Here is an 18,260-nt window from a genome sequence, read left to right as displayed (position 1 = left end):
TTTACAGAGTTACAATTCTTTCAGCAAAAAAACAAATCACTGCGTTTGCAGTGGGCTAATGAGCTAAAACACTAGAGAATTGGAACCACATTGCCTGGTCTGATGTATCCCGGTTCCTGCTGTTTCACGCTGATGGGAGGACTAGGGTATGGAGAAAACAATTCATCCATCAGGTGCATCCCTTCATGACTGCAATGTATCCATATGCAAATAGATTTGTTTCAGCAGGATGACGCCACAAGGCTAGGATTGTCCAGGAATGGTCCCACAAACATGACAGTGAATTTGGCTTACTGCGGTGGCCTGCCCAGTCACCAGATCTCAATCCAATTGAGCATCTGTGGGATGAGATTTGAATGAGATATTCACAGTAGAGTTCCACTACAAGCCAACTTGACACAATTGTGGGAAGCATTGGAGTTATGGGACAGCACCACTGTGGAACACTTTCGAGTCCATGCCCTGGTGAATTGAGGCTGTTCTAAGGGCAAAGGGGGTGCAATGCATATTTAGGTGTTCCTAATGTTTAGTACCCTTAGTGTATGTAGGACTGAAATATAAACGTGTGATGTCCGCTAAATGAACATGTTAATTTCACTGACATGGCGCAGGCATAGCCTCCGCTACTATAGCATAAAGCATTCTTTCTTAGTATTCTGTCTTGTCTATTATATTTTTTATGACCTTCCTATACAACATATTAATGGATTACTTTGTGTATATTACATGGATTTATTAGACTGGTGGCCATTGGTACTCCAAGTCCTGACTGTTCTACTGTTAAACGGTGCAACAGACTTTCATGGCGCATTGAGGATGAAATGCTCAGTTTGTCTTTCACAATATTTATCTAAAAGTAGGCCTACTGTTACTGTAATTTCACATCTAGGAAAAGTCAGGGACAGGTGGGTTGAAGGTTTTGAATAAAGTCATTGAAATGACGTCCAACTATAGGGCTAAGAGTGTGTCCTGTTTCACGTACCTTATTGGCGTGAAGGCCTACGTCAACATACAGTGCATTTGGAAATTATTCAGACCCCTTGACTTTTCCCACATTTTGTTCTATCCTCCTACACTTGTTGATTTTTCTAATTGTTATTATAATTATTCTTATTTTAATAATTGTAAGTCATGTCATTATCATTAGTAGACTAATAGCCTTCTATAACCACCATTGAGCAGTAGGCCTAAGAGCATGCCTTTTACAGTAGCATATGTATAGCCTACCAAAAACATCTGTTAATACATTTCAAGTCCCTTAAAAATAGAAATCAACTCGACAAGAGTCTATTGTCCTGCCTCCTTTGTATTCCAATTAATTTATTGAATAGGTATGGCTGCCAAATAATTTACACCTGGCTCATAGCTTTGTAGCGTATTTACAGTGCACTTTCAGTCTGAGAAGTGCATCCCAAGCTTTCTGTAGTACATTTTATTTATCAACAATTACATTGAGCAAAGGGCACTCACATCGGCCATTCACAGTGAGTGCATACGCCTATACTCCGCCCAACCCTGACCATCTCCTCCCTCACCCCCTTCAACGAGTCATTCTCCGCCTGACTCTATCATTGCCACCGAATACATCTTTCTGTTGTTAACATTCCGGTCTCAAATAAATCATTACATGTAATCGTATACGTATTAACCATAAGAAGCCCCTTCTGTCTCTCTGCTTGGTAACAGGGTTAATTACACGTGATTACAGTGTTAAAACAGAAACAACTCAAAGGTTAACAGTTCAGGCATTCATTCCAAGTGGTTAAGGTTTGGGGAAGGCTTAAAACAAAATAATAAAAAACAATATATTGATATAAATATCTTGTTATATCAGCTATCGACTTTCATTAGGTTATTAGAAGGCTATTTCAAAGCGATTTTGAGTTGTCAATGTGTAAATATATATATTTTTTTTTATCGTATTCTGTTTGGTAATGGAACACGAAGCCCCTTATTTCTTCAATGTAATCATTTATTCATAAGGGTAGCCATTTCCTGCAGTCAAATGACCTAGTGGCCTCATGGGTGGAATGTTATTCATATTTTTCAGATTTTCATAATCAACATTGTTTATTCAACATTGAAAATCCAGTGTTTCGATGTCTAACAGTTTTGTTATTTCAGTCTTCTGTGATGTATATAATGTGTAATATTGGGATGCAAACTCAATTTAATAAATTTCAGCTCTATCTGACATGGTACGGGTGTCTTTTTAAACTTTTTTTAAGCCCAAAACAATGTGTGTGAGGTGCATACTTTTTTTATTTCAAAGTAGATTTGTTTTAAGACTACCACGAAACACTCTGTGACCTTGATTTAGCCCACTGCAGTAAAATGTTATTAAACCGATAGGTCTTAGGGCTGCAGTAAATTTTATAAGATTACCAGGTTAATTTTTCAAAAGATTTTACTGCCTGTAGTATGTAGGCCTACAGTAGAGAGGGGGTAGCCGATTTATAGCTTTAATATGTGTGTTCTCAACATTGATGAAAAATTAACTCTATAGGCTAATAGGTGTGTTGGAAAAATTACAAGCTCACAACACGTATCGGATTCTTCATGAGGATTTATTTGATATAATTTGTTGACATTCATTTACCATAAAGTCACAAATGATTGGAACACAAACAACATGAGCATATTAACTTGGTCAAAAATGTTGTTTAGTGAAGATGTTCAGAAACAATGTGTCGGTACTTATTTGTGCCTTTGGTTCAAAATGAGTCAAAATAGCCTAAATGAATCAATTAAATTGTTACATGTAAAATATTGTCTGACATTCTGCTAATTTTCTGATCTATTAAACATTCGATCTCATACAGTTTTCTGTTTCCAAAACTAGGATCTGTAACAGTGGACTGCGTTTTGGAGACTTTCTAAAAGTTTCTAAAATGTGCATTGTTTAAAAGGAGTGCAAGGGCGAATGGAGTTATTGCACCCGCGTACTTAAAAGTAGGCGTTCCCTAATAGAAATATGCAAACAAATGCTAGAACTTTTTTTTTTTAACCTTTTATTTTACTAGGCAAGTCAGTTAAGAACAAATTCTTATTTTCAATGACGGCCTAGGAACAGTGGGTTAACTGCCTGTTCAAGGGCAGAACGACAGATTTTGTACCTTGTCAGCTCGGGGATTTGAACTTGCAACCTTCCGGTTACTAGTCCAATGCTCTAACCACTAGGCTACACTGCCAGTAGGATCTCACTAGCTCATGCTTGGCTCTGCACACTTCCTTGCTTGTTCTGCCCACTAGAATTTGAATATGCTCCCATTGGAAATGACAGGCTCTGGTCTGTCTTGGGTTAGTTATAGAAATCTTTACTAATAGGCTACAGTCCAGGTACAGCTACTTCTGACAAAGTAGAAACAAAAAAAAGGTATTTTCACGGGTCTGAGTTGTTGTGCACGCGGAACAGAAGAGCAAGTCTTACACTGTTCTAAATTCATTCATCTTCATCCTCATTCAGTTCATTATTCAATCGTGCAGTCGTGCACAATTATCAGTTTCTATCACCTATTCATTGACGTTATTCATTCAGCAAGGAGAGAGACAAATAAGTGCCTAGGTACTAGAGATCGACCGATTTATGATTTTTCAACGCCGGTACCGATTATTGGAGGACCAAAAAAGCCGATACGGATTAATCGGACGATTTTAGAAATAAAAATGTATTTGTAATAATGACAATTACAACAATACTGAATTAACACTTATTTTAACTTAATATAATACATCAATGAAATCAATTTGGCCTTAAGTAGATAATGAAACTTCTTCAATTTGGTTTAAATAATGCAAAAACAAAGTGTTGGAGAAGAAAGTAAAAGTGCAATATGTGCTATGTAAGAAAGCTAACGTTTCAGTTCCTTGCTCAGAACATGAGAACATATGAAAGCTGGTGGTTCCTTTTAACATGAGTCTTCAATATTCCCATTATAGGACTATTTCTCTCTATACCATTTTGTATTTCATTAACCTTTGACTATTGGATGTTCTTATAGGCACTTTAGTATTGCCAGTGTAACAGTATAGCTTCCGTCCCTCTGCTCGCTCCTCCCTGGGCTCGAACCAGCAACACAACGACAACAGCCACCACATCGAAGCAGCGTTACCCATGCAGAGCAAGGGAAACAACCACCCCAAGGCTGAGAGCGAGTGACGTTTGAAACGCTATTAGTGCGTGCTAACTAGCCAGCCATTTCACTTTGGTCACACCAGCCTCATCTCTGGAGTTGATAGGTTTGAAGTCAAAAACAGCGCAATGCTTGACGCACAACGAAGAGCTGCTGGCAAAACGCACAAAAGTGCTGTTTGAATGAATGTTTACTCGTCTGCTTCTGCCTACCACCGCTCAGTCAGATACTTAGATGCTTGTATGCTCAGTCAGATTATATGCAACGCAGGACACGCTAGATAATATCTAGTAATATCATCAACCATGTGTAGTTAACTAGTGATTATGATTGATTGTTTTTTATAAGATAAGTTTAATACTAGCTAGCAACTTACCTTGGCTTACTGCATTTGCGTGACAGGCAGTCTCCTTGTGGAGTGCAACGAGAGAGAGACAGGTCGTTATTGCGTTGGACTAGTTAACTGTAAGGTTGCAAGATTGGTTCCCCCGAGCCAACAAGGTGAAAATCTGTCGTTCTGCCCCTGAACAAGGCAGTTAAACCACCGTTCCTAGGCCATCATTGAAAATAAGAATGTGTTCTTTAACTGACTTGCCTAGTTAAATAAAGGTGTTAAAAAAAAAAAAAATTGGCAAAGCGGTGCCCAAAAATACCGATTTACGATTGTTATGAAAACTTGAAATCAGCCCGAATTAATCGGCCATTCTGATTAATCGGTCGACCTCGACTAGGTACCAACTCTTTTTCATTGTGTGTTGCGCAATGACACAGTAATGCAATGTAATGTACTATACCACAATTTACCTCAATGTCCCACTGCATAGTCTCAACTTACTTCAACCCCCTCTCTCTCCTCCAATCAAGATACTACGTTATTGTGTTTACCAAAAACTGTTGTGCGTCACGCCATCTAGCTTCTGTCTTTGTATTACAGAACATTCCATTCATTTAGCCAAATGATGGGAAGCAGAAGAAGAGGTGAACAGTAAATCATTCACATCCTTTGGAGGAATCCTGAAGAGCAGTTTGGAGTAGTGTGTTTTTAGGAATGTGATAATGAATAAGCAGAGAGGAAATGGAGTCATGTCATCTGCAGCTTGTTAGACACACTGCTAGCGCCTGTCTGAACACTGTCACCTTGCTGAAGGCTCTCGGGTTTTTCCACTGCCCATCTCTGTATCTCTCTGTGCCTGGCTATCCGTAATAAGACATGCTCTAGAGAAAGGCCTCTTTGTGCACTAATGGCCCAGGAGTTGCACTTTGCTTTCAGCCAGAGGAGCCACTCTACCTTCCTGGGGAGAAGGGAAGCATTAGGCCCTAATTGGGTTGTGAGAACGTGCCATGTCATGGCCTGTTTGGGCTCAGTGTTGAACACTCAGGCACTGCACAGGTTTCTGGCCTGCCTGGGCCTCAAACCACCACATTCATACCAAGAGTTCAGATTTTCCCAGTTCATATTATGCGAATGAGGGAAATCATAAACATGAGGACTATCAAAACGGAAGTGTTTTTGCTGTACAGAACACTAGTTTTATTGGTCTCCAAGTTATGTAAGTGTTCAATATATTATATTAGTGTTAATGATTTGCTGTTGCTATCACTTCATCAGCAATGTCTGTAGCTTATATCACACTCAAGACTGACCCCAGTAATGATGGTTGGTGTTATGACAGATGGTGTATCCTCTCATGAGACTGCATCCCTCTGTTAGTAAGGAGTGGCCATGTTTGGGATGCACTGTAAATGGCACACAGAGATGGCACATAGCTTGCAGGTCACAGAAAGGTGTGGAACTGACCAAACAGTGCATCCTCACTGTCACACAAAGAGCTTAAGGTAGAAGGGAGATGCATCATTAGGTCTTTACATGCCATGCAACCAAGTGGTATCTACTACTGTTTTCACGTAGGATTTACTATATTTTGACTGTAACAAAAAATTGCCTGCATACGCCTTTTATACCACTTGTGTGCATGTCGGAATGCTGGGGACCAGTGGTAGTGGTGTGCAGATGTGGGTGGGCGTCGATTTGAATAATTCCATTTAAATATACACCAAAAATAAATCCATTATTCGTTTGTTTAGGCAGGTCTTAAGAAACATATGAATAATTGAATGCATTTTCAAAAGGCAAGAATATAGCATATTTTAAGTTTTAATGTCAATTGAAATCGATAGCTCCTTATTTTGTTCATTTAATAGACAAGTAACACCTACCCGATCAGTCAACACTCATATATTTTATAATGGAATATAACAGAATAAAATACATATTTTCCCACACAACCTGTGTCACGGGAACGTGTTGAACCGCTGTAAAAAAAAAGTGTAATATTTTGAAACTGAGCCCAAGCCCATACTTTTTTTTATGCACGTTTCGCTCCACTTTGTTAGGGAGCAGGCGTAGGGTCTTACCTTCAGCATGATACCGATTTGAAAATAATAGCCATCATATTTTAATTGAATCTTTTACTTAAAAAAAAAACTTTAACCCCTTTTTTTTCTCCCCAATTTCGGTGGTATCCAATTGGTAGTTAGTCTTGTCTCAGCGCTGCCACTCTACGGACTCAGGAGAGGCGAAGGTCGAGAGCCGTGCGTCCTCTGAAACGCAATCCAACCAAGCCGCACTGCTTGACACAATGCCCTCTTAACCCGGAAACCAGCCACAGCAATGTGTTGGAGGAAACACCTTGCACCTGGAGACCGTGTCAGCGCACACGGCTCGCCACAGGAGTCGCTAGTGCGCGATGGGACAAGGATATCCCTGCCAGCCAAACCCTCCCCTAATCCCTAACCCGGACGATGCTGAGCCAATTGTGGGCCGCCCCATGGATCTCCCGGTTGCGGCCGGCTGCGACAAAGCCTGGACTCAAACGCAGAAACTGCAGAAACTCTTGTTCATATTTCACAACCTCTGTGGGCTTCTGAGCAAAATAATAGACCTTCACTTTAAGCAACATCATTGCATACTAAATGTATCTGATCAGAGAGAGATCATATTTGTTTGCTACAAATAGATGAGCGACAGTGCATTCGGAAAGTATTCAGACCCCTTGACTTTTTCCACATTTTGTTACGTTACAGGCTTATTCTAAAATCAATCTACACAGAATACTCCATAATGACAAAGCGAGGACAGTTTTTTTTTGTTTTTTTTTTAAACATGTTTTGCTAATTTAGGGATGGTCACTCTGACAGCGCTCCAGAGTTCCTCTGTGGAGATGGGAGGACCTTCCAAAAGGGACATGCCATCTCTGCAGCACTCCACCAATCAGGCCTTTATGGTAGAGTGGCCAGACAGAAGCCACTCCTCATTAAAATGCACATGACAGACTGCTTGGAGTTTGCCAAAAGGCACCGAAAGACTCTCAGACCAGAATAATAATGAAGACAAACTATGAAATATTACATATGGAATCATGTAGTAATCAAAAAAAGTGTTCAACAAATCAAGATATATTTGAGATTATTCAAAGTAACCTCCTTTTGCCTTGACAGCTTTCCACACAGTGACTGCTACTGTCATTTAGACAGGTTACCTTTTGAGTTCTTGGGCACAGGGACTATGGTGGTCTGCTTGAAACATGTATACTGAACAAAAATATAAAAGCAACATGCAACACTTTCAACTATTTTACTGAGTTACATATGAGAAAATAAATTAATTGCAATAAATGAATTAGGCCTTAATCTATGGATTTCACAGGCGAGCAGCCATGGATGGGCCCGGGAGGGCATGGAGCCAGGCCCAGCCAATAAGTTTTTACTCCCAAAAGGGCTTTATTACAGACATACAGTGGGGCAAAAAAGTATTTAGTCAGGGCTGGTGTGGTTACACAGGGTCTGCAATTGTGAGGCCAGTTGGACTTACTGCCATATTCTCTAAAACAACATTGGAGGTGGCTTAGGGTAGAGAAATTAACATTAAATTCTTTGGCAACATCTCTTGTGGATATTCCTGCAGTCAGCATGCCAATTGCACGCTCCCTCAACTTGAGACATCTGTGGCATTGTGCTGTGTGACAACTGCATTTCTCCTTTGCCAAAACTCTTGGCAAAGGAGAAATGCACCCTAACAGGGATGTAAGCACATTTGTGCATAAAATCGTAGAAAATGACACATTTTGTGTGTGTGGAAAATTTCTGGGACCTTTTTTTTATTTCAGCTCATGAAACGTGGGACCAACTCTTTACATGTTGCGTTTTATATTTTTGTTCAGTATAGGTATTAGATTGTCAGGAGGAGTTTGAAAATGTCAGTGAAGCTGGTCAGCGCATGCTCGGGAGTACTCATCCTGGTAGTCCACCTGGCCTTGTGAATGTTAACCTGCTTAAAGGTCTTGCTCACATCGGCTATGGAGAGCGTGATCACACAGTCGTCTGGAACAGCTGGTGCTCTCGTAGGATTCAGTGTTGCTTACCTCAACGCAACCCAGGAAGGTATTTAGTGCATCTGGTAGGCTCGTGTCACTGGGCAGCTTAAGGCTGGGTTTCTCTTCATTCGTAGTAGTTTACAAGCCATGCCACATCCGACAAGTGTCAGAGCCGGTGTAGTAGAATTCGATCTTGGTCCTGTATTGATGCTTTGCCAGTTTGATGGTTCGTCGGAGAGGGCATAACGGGATTTCTTATAAGCGTCCGGATTAGTGTCACGTTCCTTGAAAGCAACAGCTCTAGCCATTAGCTCAGTGCTGATGTTGCCTGTAATCCATGGCTTCTGTTTGGGATATGTACAGTCGTGGCCAAAAGTTTTGAGAATGACACAAATATACATTTTCACAGTCTGCTGCCTCAGTTTGTATGATGGCAATTTGCATATACTCCAGAATGTTATGAAGAGTGAGCAGATGAATTGCAATTAACTGAAAAGTTCCTCTTTGCCATGCAAATGAATCTGAATCCTCAAAAAATATTGCCTCTGCATTTCAGCCCTGCCACAAAAGGACCAGCTGACATGTCAGTGATTCTCTCGTTAATACAGGTTTGAGTGTTGACGAGGACAAGGCTGGAGATCACTCTGTCATGCTGATTGAGTTCGAATAACAGACTGGAAGCTTCAAAAGGAGGGTGGTGCTTGGAATCATTGTTCTTCCTCTGTCAACAATGGTTTCCTGCAAGGAAACCTGTGCCATCATCATTGCTTTGCACAAAAAGGGCTTCACAGGCAAGGATATATTTGAGCGCTACCATCAGTCCTGTGTCATGCCAACAGTAAAGCATCCTGAGATGCTGTGTGGGGTTGCTTCTCAGCCAAGGGAGTGGGCCCACTCACAATTTTGTCTAAGAACACAGCCATGAATAAATAATGGGACCATCACATCCTCTGAGAGCAACTTCTCCCAACCATCCAGGAACAGTTTGGTGACGAACAATGCCTTTTCCAGCATGATGGAGCACCTTGCCATACGGCAAAAGTGATTACTAAGTGGCCTGAGGAACAAAACATCAATATTTTGGGTCCATGGCCAGGAAACTCCCCAGACCTTAATCCCATTGAGAACTTGTGGTCAATCCTCAAGAGGCGGGTGGACAAACAAAAACCCACAAAGTCTGACAAACTTCATGCATTGATTATGCAAGAATGGGCTTCCATCAGTCAGGATGTGGCCCAGAAGTTATTTAACAGCATGCCAGGGTGGATTACAGAGGTCTTGAAAAAGAAGCGTCAACACTGCAAATATTGACTCTTTGCATCAACTTCATGTAATTGTCAATAAAAAGCCTTTGACACTTATGAAATGCTTGTAATTATACTTCAGTATTCCATAGTAACATATCTAAAGACACTGAAGCAGCAAACTTTGTGAAAATGTATATTTGTGTCATTCTCAACTTTTGGCCACGACTGTACGTTCAGTGACTGTGGGGACAACGTTGTCGACGCAATTATTAATAAAGCCGGTGACTGATGTGGCAAACTGCTCAATCCCATCAGATGAGTCCTGGAACATATATTCCAGTCTTTGCTAGCGAAACAGTCCTATAGCTTAGCATCCGCTTCATTGGACCACTGCTGTATTGAGCTCGTCACTGGTACTTCATGTTTTAGTTTTTGCTTGTAAGCATGAATCGGGAGGATAGAGTTAGGGTCAGATTTGCCAGATGGAGGGAGAGCTTTGTATGTGTCTCTGTGTGTGAGGTGATCTGGAGTTTTTTCACACCTAGTTGCAAAGGTGACATGCTGGTAAAAATGAGGTCAAACGGATTTAAGTTTTTCTGCAGTAAAGTCACCAGCCAGTAGGAGCGCCGCCTCTGGGTGAGCATGTTCTTGTTTACTTATGGCCCTATACAGCCCGTTGAGTACAGTCTTAATTCCAGCATTGGTTTGTTGTGGTAAATAGACAGCTACGAAATGTATAGATGGAAACACTCTTGGTAAATAGTATGGTCTACAGCTTATCATCTGTCCGTCAGTGTGGAGGGCCTCTCTGGTCTTTTCAGTGTAAATGTCAGACGTTTTGTTTGCTCTGTGTCTTTGCTCTGAGGGTGCAGCCTGGCAACAGGCTGTGTCTCTCGTCAGGAGACCTGCCTTGATAGTCTCTTGCCCAGCGACGCACCAGACGGGTTGCAAGAACCCCCTTAGCAGCTGCAAAGGCACAGCACAATGAGCACGTAGTTAACTTGTTGGGCCAGATGAGCACAGATGAGGTGCTCTAGTCTTTCTTGTAGCTACAAAGTTACTACTAGGTGAAGCACTCTGTTGCTGTTGTAATAATTCCTATCTCGACTATGGCTCATCTGCTGTGTTTTTCTTCTCAGCTCGAGATGCAGACGAACGGGAGAAGTGGATCCATGCCTTAGAGGGGACTATTCTCCGTCACACCCTCCAACTGCAGGTAAGTCACTCACTCATCTGTTCAGACCAGCTTCACTCTAGTAATACTGGGGGTACTAGTCCCAAGCCATTGAGTTCAGCTAAAGAGGAGAAAGATTTTGCTCAACTTTTTATTTGAAATAAGCTTTCTCAAATGATGGGGATAACTCTTGCTGCTGTTGCATTGTAAAACACATTTTTTTGAAGTGTGACTGTATTAACCTTCAGAGGGAACATAATTTGAACTGTATTTCTTGAATTTGTTCTTTTACCTAAGACCACAGGAAATAATAGAGGAACTGTTGAGAACATTAAGCAATAGCAGTTTGTTTCACCTTTTGGAAGCATGTGTTGTCAAAATAACCTTTCATGCTATTTGTTGAGGTCTTTTGGATGCAGGAAATCGGGATATAGAATTAATATCATGCCTCTGTCAGCTTCATCGCAACTAGTAGCACTGGGACACTGATGGCAGGCAAAAGCACTCTTGTCCTAATCAGTGAAAGGGTTAATTAGTCATCTGAGAATATAAGGAAATGAGTCTGGACACAGTAAGAGTGTCTCTGTGTGGTTAGGAGCACGGTTTGGTTAGACTGTTGGCTGATGATGGACATTATGTTTATCTATGAAAGCCTGTTTTTAAAGAGTGCTGTGTATTAGTTGCTCTCTAAACTGCTAATTTCCATCTCTTATTTTGGTCTGTGCCCTTTGTGGCTCACAAATAGGTCTCCTTTCTCTCACCAGCCTTAATTCTACCCTCCAGTTGTTTATGTGCCTTTTGTTCTGCTTTCCTTCTCTAACCCACTCCTCCCCTCTGCTACCCCTCCCTCTGCCTCACTCTTGCCGATCCCCACCCAACACTGCTGACTGGCTGCCTGCTTGCAAACACTGTAAGCGTGGAGTCATAGCGGGGTCATGTGACCTGGACCAAATCAGAGTCCTGCTTACTCTTTCAGCCAGACATCTGCACCTCAGCCTTATCCTATCAGAGCAGCTGTTGTTGCTTGTCACATGGGCTTGTGCTGCCTTTTTTCTCTTTTTTTAAAGAAAGTCTGTACTTCCTGTCAGAGAGAAGAGGATCCTGGATTAACTTTGCCTGCGTGTGCTGCTGCTCAGCTGATGTAGAACGTACCGCAGATGTACCAGATGATGCTTTTGGTGTTCCTGCTGGCAGTCTATAGGAGTGGAGAGTACTAGAACAGTCATTGGTTTGCGTAAGGGAGGAGAGAGGAGATTTAGGGTCAGCTTTGGCCTGTGCATTTTGACGAGGCATGTCCCTCAGAGCTCTGCGTCCTGTGAGTACCACACTGGGGGGAAATGGTTGGTTGGAGTGCGACAATGCAGTTAACTGGGTCATGCTGTGTGGAAAGCCTAACGGGGAGGTGTCTGAGTGAAGGGTGGGCTAGATTGGTGAGCTTTGAGGTTTTTTATTTCCAATGTCTGGTGGTTAGTGGGGGTGGGTGTGGTACACTAGCATAGGGAGGGATTGTCTGGTTAGACAAAGCTCTTTTTGGAACAGAATGTGTGAACATGTCAAAGCTGCAGATACAAGCCTACATGACCGTCCTCTGGTTTTATAAACTGCTCTAGTCCAGCAGACGGATCCCTTCCATCATGGTGATATGGGCTTGTGTTGACATAACAGAAATAGAGAGCAATAGGGACTCTTTCCCTCTTTGTTTGTAATGTTAACGGCTTTGTCCCTCTGCAATTATGAGGTCCGTGTCATATTGATAGCATTTTTCTTAACCTTTTGAACCTGAAATACAGCAGGGGCCTGCTCAACAGTTTTTGGTATGGAAGTGTATGGAAGGACTTTTCTATGTGAAAATTGGGATGGAATGATTTTGGTCAGTGGGGTAAAGAAATTACTCTAAAAGTCTGACATGAATAGAGGGAAACTCCTGTTCTATGTCATGTGTCTTTGGATGCAGGTGTTCAAACAATACAGCTTCTCACAGGTGTCAAAATCAGTCCATGTTGTGATACCTTACCCTCACTCCAAGCCCGCACTATTACTGTCGTAAACATAACCATGAGCATGCATTTCCCCGCAAGTAGGTTGACGTCGCTTTCAAATTCAGAATCTACAGTCGTGGCCAGGATTATTTTTTTTTCCAGTTGATTTCCTTGCTACCCATTCACATCGCTCCGGCCAAACACCTCACCCTCTAACGTTTCTTCTCCACCTTGAGTCTGGATTTGAACTCCTCATCTTCTCGAATGGTCCCATTGGTCCCAGAAATCAATGGCTTGGGCCAGAGTCTGAACACACGTGGGTAAAGCAGTGTTTCCAGAATAGTCATTGGCTTTGATACTCTGATTGGTGTGTGTTGTTTTGGACCAAGCCCTTCACTTTGACGTAAGCAGAAATGACTACGTTGGAAGTCTCAGACTGAATGTATGTAGTGATAGGGCAGCAGAATTAAATTCAGTATGAGTCGTCAGGCAAGGATTTGATATCCGGCGTTTGTATTTATTAGGAATTCTCTTTTCTGCCTCTTCAAATGTTGTTGATAGAGGAAGAACAAGAGACACCGGAGCTGTCTGTTTCTTAGACACAAACATGAAGCTGTGTAGATGTCTGCTTGGCCACAAACACACAAAATAAACACCCACAAGAATCCCGATGCCCTCAGTCCTGGGACTGTGACCACTTAAGGTTATATATATATTTTTTTTGTTGCTTTTTTTTTCTCCCCCAAATTTCATGGTATCCAATTGGTAGTTAGTCTTGTCTCATCTCTGCAACTCTCGTACGGACTCAGGAGAGGCGAAGGTTGAGAGCCGTACGTCCTCCGAAACACAACCCAACCAAGCCGCACTGCTTATTGACACAATGCCCGCTTAACCCGGAAGCCAGCCACACCAAATTCTCGGAGGAAACACTGTACACCTGGCAACCTTGTCAGCGTGCATGCGCCCGGCCCGTAACAGGAGTCACGAGAGCGTGATGTGACAAGGACATCCCTGCCGGCCAAACCCTCTAACCCGGACGACGCTGGACCATGGGTCTTCCGGTCGCGGCCGGCTGCAACAGAGCCTGGACTTGAAACCAGGATCTCTAGTGGCACAGCCTTAGACCACTGCACCACTTGGGAGGCCCTTCACTTAAGGTTTTTAAAGAGGAGACGGATGTATTTTTCTGGTTACCCCAAGCTCTAAAGAGCACTAATGCCAGACTCCTCTTCCCCACAGATTGAAAGGGGACTATTCTTTAGCTTAGCAAAGTACCTGTTTTTATTTTATTTGCTCAGGCACCTCTTTAGCCACCAACACTAAGCAACTTGCTTCTATATTGATAGCGAACCACCTTTGATCCTAAAGGAATTTCAGGAAAAAAAGGCCCAGACTTTGGTCTCTTTAAAGCTTGTTATGTTTTTACAGTTTACACTTTAGACAACGCTGGGGTTAATGTGTGTTAATGGCTTTTCTTCACATCCCTGTACGATACATTTCAGTTGAGAAACCGGCGTCGTCCAAAGGCGCCTGCCAAACCATAGGACATGCTAAGACCAGAGCAATACTGAGAGAGGGGAGTATATGATTTACTTACAGCAGTGGTTATGGATGGGTTTTATGAGTTGTAATATTGTAAGGTTCGACTGCTTTGGTTAAGCATTAGTTTTCAGGTATTTTTGAGGAAGTTGTTGGGTATTTCATTTCTGTATTTTAGCCAAGCTAACTTCCAGGTAGTGAAGGGACTGTTCTTGATTTGTTATCAGCAGCTATGGTCAGGCAGGCTAGCAGGCAAAGCCTTTAAACAATGCTAGTTGAACAATTCATATCACTCTACTTACTGGAAGCTTCTCCCAAACAGTTGCTGTTTTGTGCTGCTACATCCTGCTTTTTTAAAGCCCCCTCCAGGAGAATATTTAACTTTTTTAAATCTGCTAACAAACTTCCAGAGTAGAGGTGCACTGGCAGTAAAATTCTTTGTCCGAAATAGGTTACTGATGGAAGCAGAAAACTGTCATACTGTGCTGTGAAGTTCTGCTCTTTTGTCATTTTCTATTTTAGGAGGCAGAGACAGGATTTGTTCCAAGTGTCCAAGACTTCGAAAAGAAACTTGCAGAGGCTGACGCGTACCTACAAATTCTAATTGATCAGTTAAAGGTGAGCCTTTTTCACATTTGAGTGACTAAGTATGACAGTGACTTTCATAATAACGGTGACTGACTCGTCACTGCATGATGAATGTGTTTTTATTCGGCTCCTGATTTGAGTGTATCCTCTTCAGCTTCTCATACATCTCCTCTCTTCCAGCTCTTTGATGAAAAAATCAAGGATTGCAAAGAAGATGAGTCGCGCAGAGTGAGTGATATGTTTCTTCTCTTGTCACCAGAACTGTGCCTGATAATTATTGACTCAGAGATTTTCTGTCAGTTTTTTAGTAGCTGTGATTCACTTCCTTATTGAGATCATGAGTTTAGTTTTAGGTCAGTTTGGAACATTTAAACTCTAGGTTATTTAATATGGTGAAGACAATGACCTGTTCTGTTGTGATGAACATAGGACATCAACTATAGTTGGTGTGAAATCACTGTTTGGCTGGTCTAATGCCATGATTGTGAAAGAGTTTGAACAAAGCATGTTTCTGCGTTGGTTTCACTGTGCCGATCTTTCTCAGTCAATGACTCACCTAACTTTGAGTCCTGAAGTCTAGTTAGGTGTTAAAATAAAGTCTGAAGTGAAACAGCCATTTTTGAACATGTTTTTCTCCTTTTAAGAAAATTGAAAATTTGAAGGAAACCACATGTGTAAGTAAAACCCCATTTAAAAAATCCTTATTTTCAGAATCACCTGTCTGAATTTGAGTGCGGTGTTTCATTCTCTGTGCTGTTTCTCTTTTCAGAGTATGGTAGAGTCCATCAAGCACTGTATTGTATTGCTGCAGATTGCCAAGGTAAAAAGGACTCATTCATTTGACTGTGGTGGGGCTCTCATTGCATCACTGTCATGTCATTGTTGTGAGACCACATCACGGTACACTGCATGTTTTCGCCACGCTAGTAGTTTTCCACTTAACTACAGCCTGGGTTGTTGTTTATTGTGGGCAGTTTGCTTCATTCCATTAGGTTCCATTTTGACATTTTGGGGAGGTGATTCTCACATATGCTCGATAATCTTAGAGCTCATAATGATGTTACCATTACAAATGCTCTGACTTTCTATATAACTTGATGGCTGCTTGAAAGAGAAGCTCTTAACAAGCTCATATCATCATTACATACAAACAGTTGAACATTCCTCAAGTAACGTTTTCTTCTCAAAATTTTAAGGATCAAAGTAACGAACAGCAACACGCATACGGACTGATAGTAAGTTCTGACGTTCTCTGTCCATTAGAAATATCGAAATCAACCAAACCTCTATCCTTTTCCGATTAATTCACGCTAAACGCTAAACGATAGAAAAAAAGACGAATCAGATCTGTAAAAGTGCATGCCATTTGTTTAGAAAAATAGCTTCATCTCGTATATTGCTCTTTCTTTGCCACGCCACTATCCCCTTTCTCAGCTGAAATCATTTTATTTTTTGTTGCTGATAATAGTGAGAAACTTTACTCCTTTTAGACACATCATTCTGCTTCTTTTATGACACGTTTGTAGGAGTGTGTGTGAGTGTGCTTATACCCTCCCCCAAATCGCCATCGATTTTTACTTACTGTGCATGCCTATTGAACCGTCAAGGACTAATAGATGTCAACCAGTCAAAGGCTGTTTACTGGCTTCCCATAGATGTTTTTAAGTCGGAATCCCATAGAATCAGCCTGCCAGGCCAGTCTTGTGACCGTAATCTCTCTGGCCATTAGCCTTACATATATAGACCCTCTTCTAACCATGCCTTAAGCACACTCTAGCTCTAACCCCTTCCCTCAGCCTGCACTAGAGGCATCCTTTACTGTTGGTTTCATCTCTAACTAGCGAGGCCACACTGGTTCCACCACGGTGGAGCAGCAATGTTTCTGTAATTGGCTATAATTAGGAGTGGCTGCCTTACTTTCCAGAAAGCACGTGGACAGGGGGAGGGTGGAGTGAATGGAAAATGAGAGAAATCTCCCAAATTTCACTCCGGCTCCTGTTCTAAAGGGCAGAGAGAGGACTGAACTTCACTGCATGCCTTCATTTCCTTGATTTTTTGATTTTTAAAAATATTTCCACTTTCCTGACTGTAAAGATCCTTAGTTGACGTAGTGACTTCTATCTGCTCAGTAGAGTAGTGTGAAATCTTCCATTCTGCATGGTGCCCAACTTATTTTCAGACCACACTCTCCTTCATTCTCTGTCATACCTCAGTATGCTGCTCACTATTGTGTAGGACTTGATGATTTCTGACCTCCTCTTGTTCTGCCTTTTGCTGTTGACAGAGTTAGAGGCACAGGGTCAAAGGTATCACTGACCCATAAAGCTATGGCAGCAGTGCACTTTGTATAATGTGTGTACACATGTTTAAGATAAAGGCTAGACCACAGTTAAATATACCTAGGGTTAAAATCTGTGGGTTTCAAATCTCAAGAACTTTAATAAGAGAGAAGTTATGCCATCACATTATGTAACTTTTTTGTCCTAAATTTAGCAGGGTGGAAAATATGTTTGATCATATTAGGTTTTATTGTAAGTGTTGTGATATACAGTGCCCTCTAGTTGTTGTTTTGGCTCTGTACTCCAGCACTCTGGATTTGAAATTAGGTTGAAGTGCAGAATGTCAGCTTTAATTTGAGGGTATTTTATCCATATGGTGTGAACTGTTTATTACAGCACTTTTGTACATAGTTCGCCCCATTTTAGGGGATTAAAGATATTGGAACAAATTCACTTACAGTGCATTTGGAAAGTATTCAGACACCTTCCCAGGGAGGTGACCAAGAACGCCCGCTTGGAGTTTGGAAGCATGGTGGCAGCATCATGCTGTAGGGATGTTTTTCAGCGCCAGGGACTGGGAGACTAGTCAGGATCGAGGAAAAGATGAATGGAGCAAATTACAGAGCGATCCTTGAAAACCTGCTTCAGAACACTCAGGACCTCAGACTCGGGCGAAGGTTAACCTTACAACAGGACAACGACCCTAAGCAGACAGCCACGACAACGCAGGAGTGGCTTCGGGACCAGTCTCTGAATGTCCTTGAGTGGCCCATGTACAAAAAGTGCCGTAATTTCCAAACGATTTACCCTATATGGATGAAAATACCCTCAAATTAAATCTGACAATTTGCACTTTAACCTCCTAGTAATTGTATAATTACAAATCCAAAGAGCTTGAGTACAGAGCCAAAACAACAACACGTTTAACTATCCCAATAATTCCGAATG

At 41.7% G+C, this 18,260-nt stretch overlaps 1 protein-coding gene across 4 annotated transcripts in view; it reads left to right on the top strand.

Moving 5' to 3' along the window:
- The window catches only part of osbpl9 (oxysterol binding protein-like 9), a 47,977-nt gene that overhangs the window by 17,597 nt on the left and 12,120 nt on the right, over positions 1 to 18,260 (top strand). The window contains exons 1-7 of one of the 4 annotated variants that reach the window (XM_024421630.2): positions 12,101 to 12,242; positions 14,409 to 14,482; positions 14,968 to 15,063; positions 15,214 to 15,261; positions 15,678 to 15,707; positions 15,803 to 15,853; positions 16,230 to 16,268. In XM_024421630.2, the coding sequence (XP_024277398.1) occupies positions 15,806 to 15,853; positions 16,230 to 16,268 (87 nt within the window). In that variant the 5' untranslated portion in view covers positions 12,101 to 12,242; positions 14,409 to 14,482; positions 14,968 to 15,063; ... (1 more) ...; positions 15,678 to 15,707; positions 15,803 to 15,805. Of the gene's footprint in view, positions 1 to 10,892; positions 10,970 to 12,003; positions 12,243 to 14,408; positions 14,483 to 14,967; positions 15,064 to 15,213; positions 15,262 to 15,677; positions 15,708 to 15,802; positions 15,854 to 16,229; positions 16,269 to 18,260 lie in introns of those variants that run through there. The other 3 variants (XM_024421627.2, XM_024421629.2, XM_024421628.2) reach the window with 3 other exon arrangements.

Source organism: Oncorhynchus tshawytscha, linkage group LG05 (genome assembly GCF_018296145.1).
Source record: "Oncorhynchus tshawytscha isolate Ot180627B linkage group LG05, Otsh_v2.0, whole genome shotgun sequence".
Lineage (NCBI taxonomy): Eukaryota > Metazoa > Chordata > Actinopteri > Salmoniformes > Salmonidae > Oncorhynchus > Oncorhynchus tshawytscha.
This window is presented reverse-complemented; position numbering and strand designations above follow the sequence as displayed.